General features: G+C 40.6%; 1 protein-coding gene across 8 annotated transcripts in view; it reads left to right on the top strand.

Annotated features, from left to right (window-relative positions):
• Positions 1-95: 95 nt before the first annotated feature.
• Positions 96-15,038, top strand: part of DROSHA (drosha ribonuclease III) — a 128,930-nt gene continuing 113,987 nt past the window's right edge. For 2 of the 8 annotated variants that reach the window (XM_007192254.3, XM_007192250.3), the window contains exons 1-7: positions 96-185; positions 1,318-1,444; positions 2,369-2,434; positions 3,785-4,618; positions 8,721-8,813; positions 14,314-14,424; positions 14,659-14,890. In XM_007192254.3, the coding sequence (XP_007192316.2) occupies positions 2,418-2,434; positions 3,785-4,618; positions 8,721-8,813; positions 14,314-14,424; positions 14,659-14,890 (1,287 nt within the window). In that variant the 5' untranslated portion in view covers positions 96-185; positions 1,318-1,444; positions 2,369-2,417. The other 6 variants (XM_007192251.3, XM_057540689.1, XM_007192252.3 and 3 more) reach the window with 6 other exon arrangements.

The raw sequence follows: 15,038 nt of genomic DNA, 5'->3' as shown, positions 1-15,038 counted from the left end.
TCGACGAGAACGATTGGCTTAGATGTTCATCGTTCTTATTGATGCACCAATCACCGCGCACAAGACCCTGCGGCGAGGCCAAGAGCTTTCCCTGTTGTGGTTTGGCTTTCGCAGGTTTGCTTTTTAATTCTCTCGGTTTCCTGTTCCGGAGGCGCTGGCGGCGCTAAGGTCTTGGCGGCTGCAATGTAAGTGTGGCTTTACTCTAACGGCGACCTCGCGGCCTGAGAGCCTTTTGTAGGTAAAAGGGGCAGCTTGCGGGTGTTGGAAGAGGGAGTGTTTCTAAGTGTCCTGATTTCAACGGGGCTGGAGTCTGGGGCTGGGGCGAGAGGCGCCTGGGAATTAGGATCGGGCAGCCCCTCTTCGGATCTGCGGCGAAGGGCGAAAAAGCGACCTTAGGCCCGGATTCTGCGAATAAATAGAAGTGAAAAATGAGATCTTTCTTTCATTGTGGAGCGCGTGCGGTGGTCCAGCCCTGGGGCCGCCCGGATCTCGGAGGGGAGTGAGACCGTAAGCTTACCTCGTGGGGCGCACGATCTGGCGGGAGATGTGAAGAGGGAGACACGTAATTTCGGATCAGCCAGCCGAAGATGACCGGCCTGGGGATTCAGCTGGGGAAAAGAGAGTGTTAATAGAAATGTAGTCACACTTTGCAACTTTTTCTACATAGACTGATGTTCCTGGACGTGTTAACTATGCAAAACAGCTCCCTCAGTTTCCCTGCTTCCAAACAGCAACTTAGAAGTAGGCACACGCAGAAAATAATTACTTTTCCAGTTGCAGTGAGTTCCTTGACTTTTGACTTTTGTCGCACCCTAACACAGCCTGACTATGCCTTTAATAGGTCAGTTTCATAATCAGTGTTTTCAGATATTCTGTCTCTAGAAACATCCATGAGGATCTAATAGTGAGTCTTCAACAGTCTGAACACACAGTACAGGAGTGTTGGTGATCCTGACTGTTGCCCACCTCTAGATTCAGTACATTCCTTTGTGTTCCCTAGGACCCTATGCATACCTCTTTTCTTGTGTTTATAGCATTATATTATTTTTTTAAAATTGTATTTGTGGATTCTGGGCTTCATGAGTCCTGTGGGCTCTGTGTCTTACTCATCTTTGAGTGCTTAGGACCTGTGACAGTGCCCCACATGTATAGGCCCCTTAAATGATGCATGAATCAGTGAAAAGACCTGCTTTTTGTCTGGTTTTGGTAATGCCAATCTGTTGCGGATATATGCAGCAGGGAAATGTACAGTAGCAACATAGAAACATATATCACTGGTGAGACAGTAAACATTTATTGATCATCTACTGTGTGCAGGACGCTCTGCCAGGGGCTGTGAAGGATACAGAAATGTTTGTGAATCAACCCGTTTCATCAAGGAGCTAATAATCTAGTGGAGGAGTTAGACATGCGCACACATGACTGTAACATGAGGCAGTCTCTGGTAAGTGCTGTAAAGGAAGTAAGTACAGACTAAGAGCAACGGACGTCTAGAGGGAATGGGATTACTTCCTGAAGGGAACCAGGAAAGGCAGCACAGAAGAGGTGGCATTTGGCCTGGTTGGTGGGTAGAAGAAATTCAACTGGCAAATTCATAGGGTAGGGGATTTTAGAAGCGCAGGAGCAAAGAACAAGCGGGGTGATAGTACTTTGTATGTTAGGCAACTGGGAAAATCTGGGGTGATAGGCACTTCATGGGGAGGTTAATGGAGAATTAGCCTGGAAGAAGTTGGGACCAGATTGCAGAGGGCCTTAAATGCCAAACATGTGGTTTGAACTCGATTCTGTGGGCCCTGAGTAGCCTGTGGTGGCAAGATGGGCTGTCTAGGTCCTAGGTCTATCCTGAGGGCCTTGAACTGAATAATAATCATTAATCAGATATTATTTGGTGTCTACTTTTTATTAAGCACAGTGATTGATACAGCTAAATAATCTGAAACTATTTTCATGAGCCATTTGAAAATCTACCTTAAGCCTATTGGTAAAGCTTTTAGTTAGAACGAAGATGCTTCTACATTAAAGCTTTTTGCAGTTAATATTGTGGTCTCATTGTGAAGTAAACTGGAGTGTGGAGTGGGAGAGCAGAAATGATTTTTTTCCTCCCAGTCTCTTAGCAAATTGGAGATAGAATATGCCTAAGTTTCCAGTCTTTTAAGCTACTGATTATTTTGAGTCAGCAAGACAAGTATTAAGGACATCTAGAAAGTTAGCTGTAAACTTTAATTCAGTTCAGCATGCTCTTAATTTTGTTAGTATGCTAACTGCACTGGAAGATGCAAAATCAGTGTTAAGATAATTGTAGAAATGTTTTCTAGCATTAGCAGTTTGGGAATCATTTTTATGTCTATTTATTCTTGCTGTCTTCTAGAGCTTATATTCTCTGTGGAAGATGTGACATATGCAGATAATACGTCACCATGCAAGGCAGTACATGGTGAGTGGTATGGCAGTGACGGCAGCCGTTCTGGGAGAACAGGGAGGAGCAAACACTGGCACTGGGCCACTGAGGGTGGGGAGGGTTTAGGTATGTGAGGAGAGGGGCAGTGTGTCATGTGGGCCATGTACATGGCCTGCCCTGATGGCCCTGGCAGTTCTGAGGTGCCGGCAGACATTAAAGGTGGGATGAGGTCATGAGTTGGTGGCCTGTAATCATTGTACGACCTGCCAAGAAGAAGCACAGGGTGTGTGAGGGCAGGGAACCTAACAAAACCCTTGGGGTGGTGGCAGTGGCTGTAGAAAGGCCTGCAAGGGTGTTATTGTAGTAGCCAGGCAGGAGACGATGGTGTGAAATGGATGCACTCAAGGAGTATTTATGAAGCAGAAATGATCGGCATTTGAAAATAAATTTTTTTTTTTAATTTAATTTAATTTTATTTTTTTGGCTGCATTAGGTCTTCGCTGCTGCACGCGGGCTTTCTCTAGTTGTGGTGAGCGGAGGGCTACTCTTTGTTGCGGTGCGCGGGCTTCTCATTGTGGTGGCTTCTCTTGTTGCGGAACACGGGCTCTAGGCACACGGGCTTTAGTAGTTGTGGCAGTGGGCTCAGTATTTGTGGCTCATGGGCTCTAGAGCGCAGGCTCAGTAGTTGTGGCGCACGGACTTAGTTGCTCCGTGGCATGTGGGATCTTCCCGGACCAGGGCTCGAACCCATGTCCCCTGCACTGGCAGGCGGATTCTTAACCACTGTGCCACCAGGGAAGCCCTGAAAATAAATTTTTAACTAGAGGGGATAAGGGAGAAGTTGTCAGGTAACCCCTGGTGTATGACTTGAGGACCAATAAATGGTCTCATCTATTGAGACAGGAAACACTAAAAAAGGAGCAGGTGGCGGTGTCTTGAAGGGGAAGATCATGAATTCCTTTTAGGATGTGTTAGGTTGAATTTGCGAGTCTGTGTTGAGTGGGGAGGAAAGTGTAGACAGGAAGATGCTGGTGCAGATGTAGAGACGTGGGGTGTGTGGACGGGATGACATGGTGAGGTCAAGATTTGGGGGAAACTTGAGCAAGGACGTGATAGCAGATGGTTGAACACTGGGATGTGACTTTGTCATGCTGGAGGTGGAGCGGCTTTAGGGAGTGACAAGGACCAGGGACTGACCATGGCAGTGGATTGGGTGGCCGGGACTGGGGAAGAGGAGTTTATTGGCCATGAGGAGGTTCAGCTATTACAGAGAACTCAGTATTAGATGGGTGGAATATTGCAGTGGCCTAAGGGATGGTCAGGCATTTGTAAAACCCTGTTTATATAGTGAGTTTTTCTTTTATCTTTTTCTTTCCTCCAACAAAGTCATAGAATGTCATTCCACCCAGGACGAGGGTGTCCCCGAGGGCGAGGAGGACATGGATCAAGACCCTCAGCACCAGCCTTCAGGCCCCAAAATCTGAGACTGCTTCACCCTCAGCAGCCTCCTGTGCAATACCAATACGAACCTCCGAGCGCCCCTTCCACCACGTTCTCCAACGCTCCAGCTCCCAATTTTCTGCCTCCACGACCAGACTTTGTGCCCTTCCCTCCACCCATGCCTCCATCAGCACAAGGTCCCCTTCCCCCCTGCCCGATCCGGCCCCCCTTCCCCAGCCACCAGATGAGGCCCCCCTTCCCCGTGCCTCCCTGTTTTCCTCCCATGCCGCCTCCGATGCCCTGTCCCAATAACCCCCCAGTCCCTGGAGCACCTCCTGGACAGGGCACTTTCCCCTTCATGATGCCCCCTCCATCCATGCCCCACCCCCCGCCCCCTCCCGTAGTTCCTCAGCAGGTCAATTACCAGTACCCTCCGGGATACTCGCACCACAGTTTCCCACCTCCCAATTTTAATAGCTTCCAGAACAACCTCAGTTCCTTCTCACCCAGTGCTAATAATAGCAGTAGCCCTCATTTTAGGCACCTCCCTCCATACCCACTCCCAAAGGCTCCCAGTGAGAGGAGGTCCCCGGAGAGGCTCAAGCACTACGATGATCACAGGCACCGGGATCACAGTCACGGGAGGGGCGAGAGGCATCGTTCCCTGGATCGGCGGGAGCGAGGCCGAAGTCCTGACAGGAGAAGGCAGGACAGCCGCTACAGATCCGATTACGACCGGGGGAGGACGCCGTCCCGCCACAGGAGCTATGAGCGGAGCAGGTAAAGCACATGTGTGTAGAGGCCCCGACACAGGCCATTTCTGTTGATCAACAGCCAAACCTGTTGATCAACAACCAAAAAGGTCCAGCTGTGCATTTCAGTTTATAAAAGGAAAAGCATCCCAAAATTATCAACATAGATTCATTTCAATGAATGTAAGCCAGTTACTCTGCATAATACAGTTTACATTTTAATGATGATCAATAAAAGATCTTGTAGTTGTTTGTGTGGATGTTGTATTTAATTATGTTCAGTATGATCATCATATCAGGTTACAGCACTTGAGTTCTTTTGGGATTGTTGATCTGCGTATGTTATCAGTCAGGAATCAAAGTAGTTAACAAGCAGAACTTGCTTTCTGATGTTTAGGATAAGTGGAAGTTTATCATATATTGTTGCTTTCTTGCTCTGTTTCTTTATAAAATGAAATAATACACATTATCAAAGTTACAGTTTTCAAAAGAGCTTTTAATTTGATTTTGTTGCATTGAAACATATTCATACTAAAGAAAGTTGCATTTAAAACATACTATTCCATTCCAGATTACATTTCTTTTTTTTTTCAAAAGACCAAATATCTATATATACAAGAGAATAAGGTTTCCAGCAGACACTCATAGATGGGCATCTAGAAGTGCTCTGAAGTTATATGCAAATGCTATGTGTATGTATGTTTTTCTATAAGTAAATCAGTTGCTTACAGCAGATTCTTAAGAGATGGTGTGAGTCTATCACCCCAAAAATCTAAGAACCATTGGTTTAGATGGAAAAATTAAAATGCACAGATATCGATTGTACTAATATTTATTTGTACCGTCAGTGAACTCTTTATATTGATGAAGGTTTGAGGTTTTCCAGCTGTCGAGCTGTTAACAGTGCTGCTCTTTCTGTCTGCTGTGGTGTGTTTACCTTCATTGTCTTGTGGAACTTCTGTGCTGAAAAGTTTGAGGTCCCCAAAGCGGTCACTCCGTTACTTGGGTTTGTGGAGAGCTGGTCTTGGCTCCTGTGGAATCAGTGTGCTTCTCAGTTCCCATGTTGTTCTCATGGCTGGGGGCTTGATTCTGACTGAACATTTTGCCAGTAAACGGTAGCAGTCATTCTCAGTCCCGAAGAGAGTGACCAGTGCTCGGAAGGTTTGGAAGGAAAATGCTCTATTGCTTCTCCCTGACGCCCAGTGGAAGGTGGAAGGAACATGTTTCTTGCAGAGGTGACTGATTCTGGTGGGCCAAAGCTGACAGAGTCGGTAGACTTTTAAAAGTCTTTTCAGCACAACTTATGTTCCTGGTCAATTTTGTTCTTAATTCTGTGATGGACTAGTTGGCAGAGGCCTGTGGTGGTTTATTTTACAGTTTTATGGTGAAAATCTAAATCAGAAAGAATTTGTTAATAGTTTTCTTCAGACAAAGTGATAATTAATAAACCTGTCTCTGGGGAAACATTTTGCTGCAAACTTCAGCATTCTAGGTGGCATTTTTTTTTCCGTTTTGGGGGTGCTGTAGTTTTTAGGGCTCTGCTGTAAAATCCTGAATTCTTCCATCCAGGCTTAAGCTTGGAGTTAATGTGTTTGTTTGAAGAAACACAGATGTCCTGTAAACTGAGGATGTCTATCAGTAAGTGAAATCAAGTGCCAAAAGAATTACCCTTAATCTCCATTATTCTAAACCTCAACCCCTTTACCATGAAGGACCTTAGGCAGTTAGCTCATCTTTCTAAATGGCCTTTATTTACTTTGGAGTTGTTTTATAATGTTGTACTTGGGATATTTGCCCAGGAGCTGCCTTAGTGTCACAGCCACATTAAAATCAGCTCCTTTTGGGGTCTTAGTAGCGTGTCAGTCATCTGTCTTATATGGAATGCTTCTGTGAAACAAACATGGGCACCTGAAGTCCTAGTATAACTTCTAGAAGTATATTGGAGAAAACCAAAAGTTCACAAATTTGTGCATTAGGTTGTGTTAAGTTTATGCAAATTCTTTAGTCTGTCCTCTGGCTACTTCTCCCCTTGCTTCTTGGGGTAAGTTAATCTGTCCTTTTTCAAATTTCATTTTCCCTCTTTTTCTCCTCCTCCGAAATCTGGTTGAATAATAATTACAAGATCCTTTTAGGGCAAACCATTTCTAGAGGAAGTTTGTGAAGAAGTGGATATATGCATTTGCTATCGTGAAAGATCAGGGTTCCTCCGGGGAGTGGGAAAAGAAGCAGCGGCAGATGCAACCAGTAAGGAGCAGTGCAGTGGCTTCCCACAAATGAGTAGTGTTATAGCACAGTAATCCCCATAGCTGTCGTGTTGAGTACAATGTGTAGTCATCAGAGAGCTAGTATTATGTATCTAATACTATGCTTCCAAACAGGGAAAAGTTTTTGGAAAAATAACCCGAGCATTATTTTTCTTGCTTTAAATGGCTTTATCATATAGTGTTACTGTGACTTATGTCCATACTGGTCTTTTCAATTCATAGCCACTCAGAGGTAGTAATCATCATCAGAAATGCCACTCTTGAATGCAAAATTCTATCCCCTAGATGTTAAAAAAACAAACACAAAATTAGGAATATCCTTTAAGTTGAGGGTTTTTTTTTTTTTAATGTGGACCAGTTTTAGAATCTTTATTGAATTTGTTACAATATTGCTTCTGTTTTATGTTTTGGCCTTTCGGCCCCAAGGCATGTGGGACCCCAGCTCCCCAACCAGGGATCAAACCCGCGCCCCCCGCATTGAAAGGCGAAGTCCCAACCACCAGGAAGTCCCTAAATACAGTTTTTATTTGGAAATATAGGCAATTATTTTTTTCAGCAGCCATGCCATCACAAATTACATTATATCTTTGTCATGTGGTACCACTCACTAGCTGGGATTTACTGCCTAAAAGTAAACTGTAAATTTAGAAGTGTATCAGGTAAAGAATGTAGAATTCCAAGCACTGGCTACTTTACTTTGGACAGCGGGTGTGTGTACCTGAGGCTTAAGTATATGTTAAAAGTATTATTCAAAGGAGTCTTTCTTGAGAAGGGGTGATTTTTAAGTGAAAAAACAATTTTTGTTTTAATATCTAAGATCTCTATCAGTTTTGTAAGTTTTGATTTCAGTGAATTTACATTTCTTCTATTTGGCTGTAGGTTGGGGGATTTTTTTTTTTTTTTTGGCCATGCCACATGTCAAGTGTATAGGATCTTAGTTCCCAGACCAGGGATCAAACCAGTGCCCCCTGCAGTGGAAGCATGGAGTCTTAACCACTGGACCACCAGGGAAGCCTGGTGGGGGGAGGGGGAGATGTTTTTGAGTTCAGACATTTTTGTAGTCTTCTTGCTGGACTCAGACTAATATAGCATTTTTTTTCCCCATTCTAAGACCTAGTAGTTATTTCCCTTAGATTTATTTCTGATATAAACACACTGGAGTTCCGATTTTTGTTTCAGATCTCATTGTACTTATTAAATAGACTCAGAAGTTATTACTATTATTATTACTAAATTCCGGTGTCACATTGGAAGGTTCAAAATCCTGCATTCTAGTTTTACACTGAGTAAACTCAGTGTCTCCATTTAGAGTTTTTTTTTCAGATGAAGACAGCATTTAAAGGTAAAGTGACTTAGAGTCTCATGGCAATTAGTGATGGCTAGAACTATACCTCAGGCCTATAACCTATAAGAGTTTAGAACTCTTTCATTATAGATCCTTGTCCTAATCTTTACTGTAAAAGCTTTAACTTGCATATATTTGACGGATGAAATTAAGAGTGTTCTAGAAATCAATAGACAGTTGAATCCTTTGAAGTTTTCCCCTTAGGTTAAATAATCAAGGTTGGCTGGTTAGAAGGTCTCAAGAGAAGGTTATGATAAAATTCCCTTTGTTGCTCAGTATTAAGTATGACTTCTTTTTTTTTTAAAGAAAACAGCAAGAAATGTCCAAGTTAGTTAACTTCTGTAACGTGAAACACTCCTTTATCCTCTAATAAATGATGAATAAAAATTCCCATAGTGAACAGTGCCTGCAAAATTCTTGGGTGAGGTGAGGTTCATTTATTTAGAAGGTGAATTCAGTGAAAAGAGATGGTGTTTTGAGTCTTTCTGTTGAAAACAGCTCTGTGTATTAATTCCTTTAAGAGAGCGGGAACGGGAGAGACACAGGCACCGGGACAGCCGAAGATCACCATCTCTGGAAAGGTCCTACAAAAAAGAGTATAAGAGATCTGGAAGGTAAGCAAGGAGTTGACACTGGTAGAAGTCATAGGATTATCTCCTGGAATTCAGATTTTGTGCTTGTGCAAAGTATCAGCCAGGTCTTAGGAATAGCCTGAGAGTCTGTCCAAAGAGCCCTGTGAAAAGTTAAAGTAGCCAATTACTTAAAAACCTTTACTTTCAAGATGTATTGAGAATGAACAAGGAAAGTCTTGATACATTTCCAAAAGTTAGAAATTACATGGGCCACTTTCTGACCTCAATTGCTATAAAACTATACATTAATAATTCAAGGTTTTTTTAAAAAAACCTTGAAAATTCATAATTATGCTCTTAAATTTACTTGTTTCAGAAAAAAAGAGCAAAACTGCAGTCACACCTTATTTGGAAAAATGACATTGAGATTGCTGCAAATCAAAACTTGCAGGATGTAACCAGTTCTATATCGATAAGTAAAATTCATGTCGTATGTAATGGTAATTAAGAACAGTACTCTAGGATCTGACAGATTTGGGGTCAATTATTAGTTTTCCCAACTTTGTTATTGAGCAAAGTAATCTAACTTTTTTTAAGCCTCAGTGGCTTTGTCTAAAATAAGGACAGTTATACTTGCCTTATTGAGTGGTGAGGGGTCATTGAGATAATAGACGTAAAACACTTAGAACTGGGCCCAGTAGTGCCAAATAAATGGTAACTATATATATAATTATTATCTGATCACTTGACTCTAGAAATTGGTAGAGTATAAGAAAAGCAGAAAAAGGGATTTAAAGACAAAAGAAATTAATGAAATAGAAAATAGAACTGAAGTACTATAATAATATTTGTAAATAAATGCAACATTTCTTTGAAAGGCCATACAATTTAAAAAGTGGCAAATCAAGAAAAGAAAAACATATATTCCATTAAGTATAAGAAAGAATATATTATTATAGGAATGAAGGAGGTTTAAAAATTATTGTATGTTGGTATAAGTACAGATATTTTATTTGAGAGATTTAAAAACTTGGATGTGATGGGTTGTTTTCTATGAAAACAAAAATTACAAACCTTACACAAGAAGCAGAAAATTTTAATAGGCTGATAACCATGGGAAAAAGTTGAAAAAGGTGAATTTGTGCCACTTTCAAAAAAGTTTTAAACTTTTTTAGAACACTGATGAAGATGGAAGGAAAGCTCAGCTCATGCTGTGATACCAGGAAAATCCAAATGGCAAAACCTAATCAATGAAAAGAAACCACAAAACAATCTCTTATGAATAGGGATATGAAAATACTGATTAGTATATTAGCAAGTTGTTTTCAGTTGTGTGTTAAAATAATTGAGAGATTATTCCAAGATTGCATGGGAAGATAGGTTAGTATTAGGAGATCTGTAACTGTAATCCTTTGTGTCAGAATCTGTAGGGTTATCTCAGTACCTGCCTATTAGATATTTAAAATAAAGTCACATCCATTTATGAGTAGAAACTGGTAAACCTCGAGTATAAGCAGACTTCTTTAACATGATGGAGAACATTATCTCGTGACGAACATGATTGATACCATCTCAGAAGAGCCAAATTCAATGTTGAAACCTTATAGACCTTCCCATACACATTAGAAAAAAAGACAAGGGGGCCCAATTGCCTACCACTGTCACCTGATGCATAGCTAAATCAACAAGCAAACGAAAAACATTGCATCCTTGTGTGTCCCAGGTATTGTACTGGTGTGGAGATATAGTCATTAACAAGAGTCCCCACTTTTCAGGAATAAGAAAGTTAAGTACTGTGAGAAGTGCTTTTGGTAGAGCAATTACATGTTGCTCTGGGAACACAGTAGTCAATAACTCAGTTTAGGGTAGTCACAGAGAAATTGACATTTTACTGATACCTGGAGTATGAGTAGGAATGCATGAGGGAAGGGGGATGGTAGGGGAAGAGAGAGAGCAGGTGTGAAGGTTGCAGTACGGAGAAATGGTCTCAGAGGATCAAGCCTGGAGGTTGGGAAATGAGTTTAGAAGGCTTTTGTTAGTAATCCACAGAAGAAATGATTGTGCCTAGACCGGCACAGTGACAGTGGCGATAGGGAAAGGTAGAGGTAATTGAGAGATCGATGAGGGAGGCGGGAGGACTTGATAACTGATCGTGAGGAAGAGGCGGCAGCAGTCATCACCGAGGTCTGGTGTTCCCCTTTGAGGGCTGGGAACACTAAGAAACAGGTAAAGGAAGAGTTCAATTCGGGGCAAGTGGGATTTGAGAATCTGTGAGACAACCAGATGGAATTGTGTGGTAGTTATTTGGACACAGAGGTTCAAGGTTCAGAAAAGAGATCCTCGCTGGAAATACTAAATGCCATGGATTAGATGAGGTCAACTAGGAAGAGTTTGTTCAGTGAGAAAGGGCCTGAGGAGGAGGAGAAGAAGGAGGGGATGAGGATAGGAAAAAAGTCAAGATACTGTGTTGGTGGAAATCATTGAGGACCCATCTGAGGTTGATGGTTTTTAATGTGGAGTGCTAGAAATCTCTTCGGTCTACTGGTTTCTTCCCCACGCACAGTAGCTTGTGGAGAAGGCAGAGACTTGGATTCTGTGAGTCTAACTAATGCAGTAGATGAGAAAATAAAAATTACAGATGTAAATCCTGTAAAGGAGGGAGAGTTATCATAGTTTGTAATATAGCATATTGTTAAAAAACAGTTTCGAGTTTGGATTTTGAAATTTGAAATTCCTGAGACACCTACCTAAAAAAGATGTTTTGCTCCTGTTTTGAAATGTCCCTCTCAAAGTGTTAAAAAAAAAAAAAAGAAAGAAAAAAAGAAAAAAAAGAATACTAATTGTTGTTCACAATAGACAACCCTGACCATCCATTATTCAAGACACCTGCCTAAGGGGATGGGGTGACGATGTCTTCTGCCTGTGTCTCTTGATGATAATAATAAACATTTGGTGGGCTTTTTAGTACATGTCAAAATGTCTGTGTCAAACAACCATATTAGCATTTAACTACCACGTATTAGCTGTGTGATAGTGGGCGAGTGATATAATTTCCAATTGTTTCCTCTCTAGGGGATGTTTATATCTGCCTCAGGATTCTTGTAAGGACTAAGTGCGTCAGGGTGCTTACAAGAGTGTCAGGCTCTCAGGAAGCACCACAAACGAACAAACAAACAAACAAACAAAACCACACCACTGGGAGCCAAGATTTGCCATTATTAGCTAATGATATTATCAGGAAAATTCAAGAGAATTAGTTAAGAAACATGAGAATTAACTCACTGAAGTTGACAGCTATAAAATAAACATACTATAATTAATAACCTTCCTAAATACTAGGAATACCTACTTGGAAAATATAACAGGGAAAAAAATGTAGATTGACTACAGAAAATTTAAATTAATAAAAATTAAATATGTTATTAAACTTAAAAAATATATAGATCAATGGGAAGAAAACTGTAAGTATAGTAGATGACAAAGAAGATGATGTAAATGAATGGAGGGCATGCCATATTCCTGTAGTGGAAGTGGAAGACAGGGTTATAAAATACCAGTTTTCTTCCAAAAAATCTGTAGTTTTTAGCGGCATTGGTGGTATAGTGGTGAGTATAGCTGCCTTCCAAAAAATCTATAATTTTAATGTAAGTTCGGTTGAAGTACCAGTTTTAGTAATCTAAAATTCTTCTTTGGAATAGAAGTGAGTATAATGAAGAAAAATAATAATGCACAATTTGGTATGGATATAGATAGATGAATGAAACAAATATTGAACAACATTCAAGTATATATAAAATTTTACATCTATCATGAAGCTGTTTTTTCAAATCAGAGGAGAAACTGACATGGGAACAATTAGCAAGCCATATGGAAGAAAAATTGAATTTATATTTCTGCCTTAGGTCTTGAACAGATACAGTAAAAAAATTTAATGTTAAAAGTAACTGAAGAAAAGATAAAATATTTATTTAACCTTGGGATGGGAAAGGATTATAAGCGTAACACTAAGACTGGAAACAGAAACAAAAAAATCTCTAGATTTGGCCATATAAAAATTGTATGTAGCCGTAAGAATTATAAGGAAAACAAAAAACTGACAAAGGTTACATTACATATGACAGCAGACAGGTGATTATTTTAATAAAAAACTCTTTCAATAAATAAAAAAGACTATAATCCTAACTTTAAAAATATTGGCATGGCATATTGACTCAGATGTTCAGAAAAGAAGTGAATGTGAAATGTGTCATTTCAGTAGTGACGAATTAAATGAGATATTCTTTTCATAAGAATGGAAAAGATTAAAAACAGTCATGTTGACAAGATGTGTAGAAATGGGAAATCACATATGGTTTTGATGGTAATCTAAACTGGTACTGCCTATCTGTAGAGAAGCCTTAAAAAAAAGTACACACTCTTTGTGTGAAATAATCTGACAAGTCTGCAGAGAACACACGTGTGTTTACAGTAGCAATGTTTACAATGGCAAAAAAAAAATAGTAACAACCTAAGTGACTGATCAGATTTGTCAAATTATGGTATATACATATAAAAGAATAATATGAACTTATTAAAAGTGGTTCAGATATAGATATATTGAAATAGAATGATGTTCCTGATTTACTACTGAGTTGCAGAGAGCAGGCTATAGAGTTCCTTTTTTGTTAAAACTTGTATATTTACATATCTATATCTTTTAACACATTTGTGAAATATAGTGTTTATCTCTGAGTGGTGTTACAGGTGATTTTTGTCTTGTTTTTGTTAATGCTTTATTATTTTTCTGCAGTGAACATATATATACATTTTACTTCACAGTACATTTTTTTTTCTGGTAACAAACCTAGTGATGTACATTGTAATATTTGGAAGTTATATCAATAAGTAATCAATATATATAACCCTTCTAATCACTCACCCTTTTCCCCCTGATGTATATACACTCACACTTACCTGTCATAAAATCAGGAGTGAATGGTAGAGTTGATGGAAAAAGTTAATTTGTGACTTTGACCCAGGTGTAAACTTTCTTGGATAATAGTGACTCATTATCAGGCTGCCAGTGCAACACTAATAAAGCAGTTACTCTCCGGGGCTGGATTCTCAAGGCCTTTATGGTTCCACCTAAATTTCTTGGGCTTGATTTAAAATCTATCCTATAAGTTTTTCCCTCCAAGCACATCCATAGGCTGGGCCTTTGCAAATTTCATGCCCCAGAGATTCAAGGAGATAGAATTGCTTTTTTCCTTTCTAATTGAGTTAGTATTTGTGGGGATTCGAATTAGGCAAAGTGGTGGTTCATTAAGCAGTAATACCCAGTGTGCGCTTCCAGAGAGATGCTTAGGGATAGTATAACTGGTTCACTCTTGGATTATGGTCCTCAGGCTAAATTTATGGCCAAGTTGAGACGATGTTTTCTGAAGATTTTTTTCTTTTTTCTTGGCAAAGCAGGATGTAAAGGATTCAAAACTAGTATGCTCAATGCTGAGATTGTCTATATGTGGAGATTTCCAAATATTTCCCAGATATCTTTCTCTTCTAGGAGTTATGGTTTGCCGGGTGCTTCTGAACCTGCTGGATGCACACCAGAATTACCTGGGGAGATTATTAAAAATACAGATTCTTGGGCCCCACCCCCGGAGACTGTGAATCAGTAAGTAGATCTGGGGTAGGGCCTGGGAATTTGTATTTTTAAACAAATAACTTCAGGTGATTCTGATGTCACCAGACTGGTGTCAGGGGGGGTCACTGGTTTAATAAAAATGAATATGGTGGTTTGCCATGACGTTTTTCTTTTAGGTGAAAAATGAACTAAAGAGGTGAAATAGAACTGTTTTACAATGGATGAACATTTTTAATAATTAGCCTCCTTTGCCCCCTTTTGAAGTCGCTCCCCAAGTAGGGAGAAGAAGAGAGCTCGTTGGGAGGAAGAAAAAGACAGATGGAGTGACAACCAGAGCTCCGGCAAAGAGAAGAATTATAGCTCAGTCAAGGAAAAAGAGCCGGAGGAGGCGCTGCCGGACAGAAATGAGGAGGAGGAGGAAGAGCTCCTTAAGCCTGTGTGGATCCGATGCACCCACTCAGAAAGCTACTACTCCAGTGACCCCATGGATCAGGTGGTAGGTCTGAAGTAGGAGAGGAGCTGTGGACCAGAGCTTCTCAGCCTCGGTACTGTGGGCATCTTGGGCCGGAGAATTCCGTGTGGCGGGGCCCGCCCTGTGCATTGTCAGATGCTGAGCAGCATCTCTGGGCTCTATGCACTGGAGG

This window comes from Balaenoptera acutorostrata, chromosome 2, assembly GCF_949987535.1.
Source record: "Balaenoptera acutorostrata chromosome 2, mBalAcu1.1, whole genome shotgun sequence".
Taxonomy (NCBI): domain Eukaryota; kingdom Metazoa; phylum Chordata; class Mammalia; order Artiodactyla; family Balaenopteridae; genus Balaenoptera; species Balaenoptera acutorostrata.
Note: the sequence above shows the minus strand (reverse complement) of the source record. Positions and strands in the feature narration are given on the sequence as shown.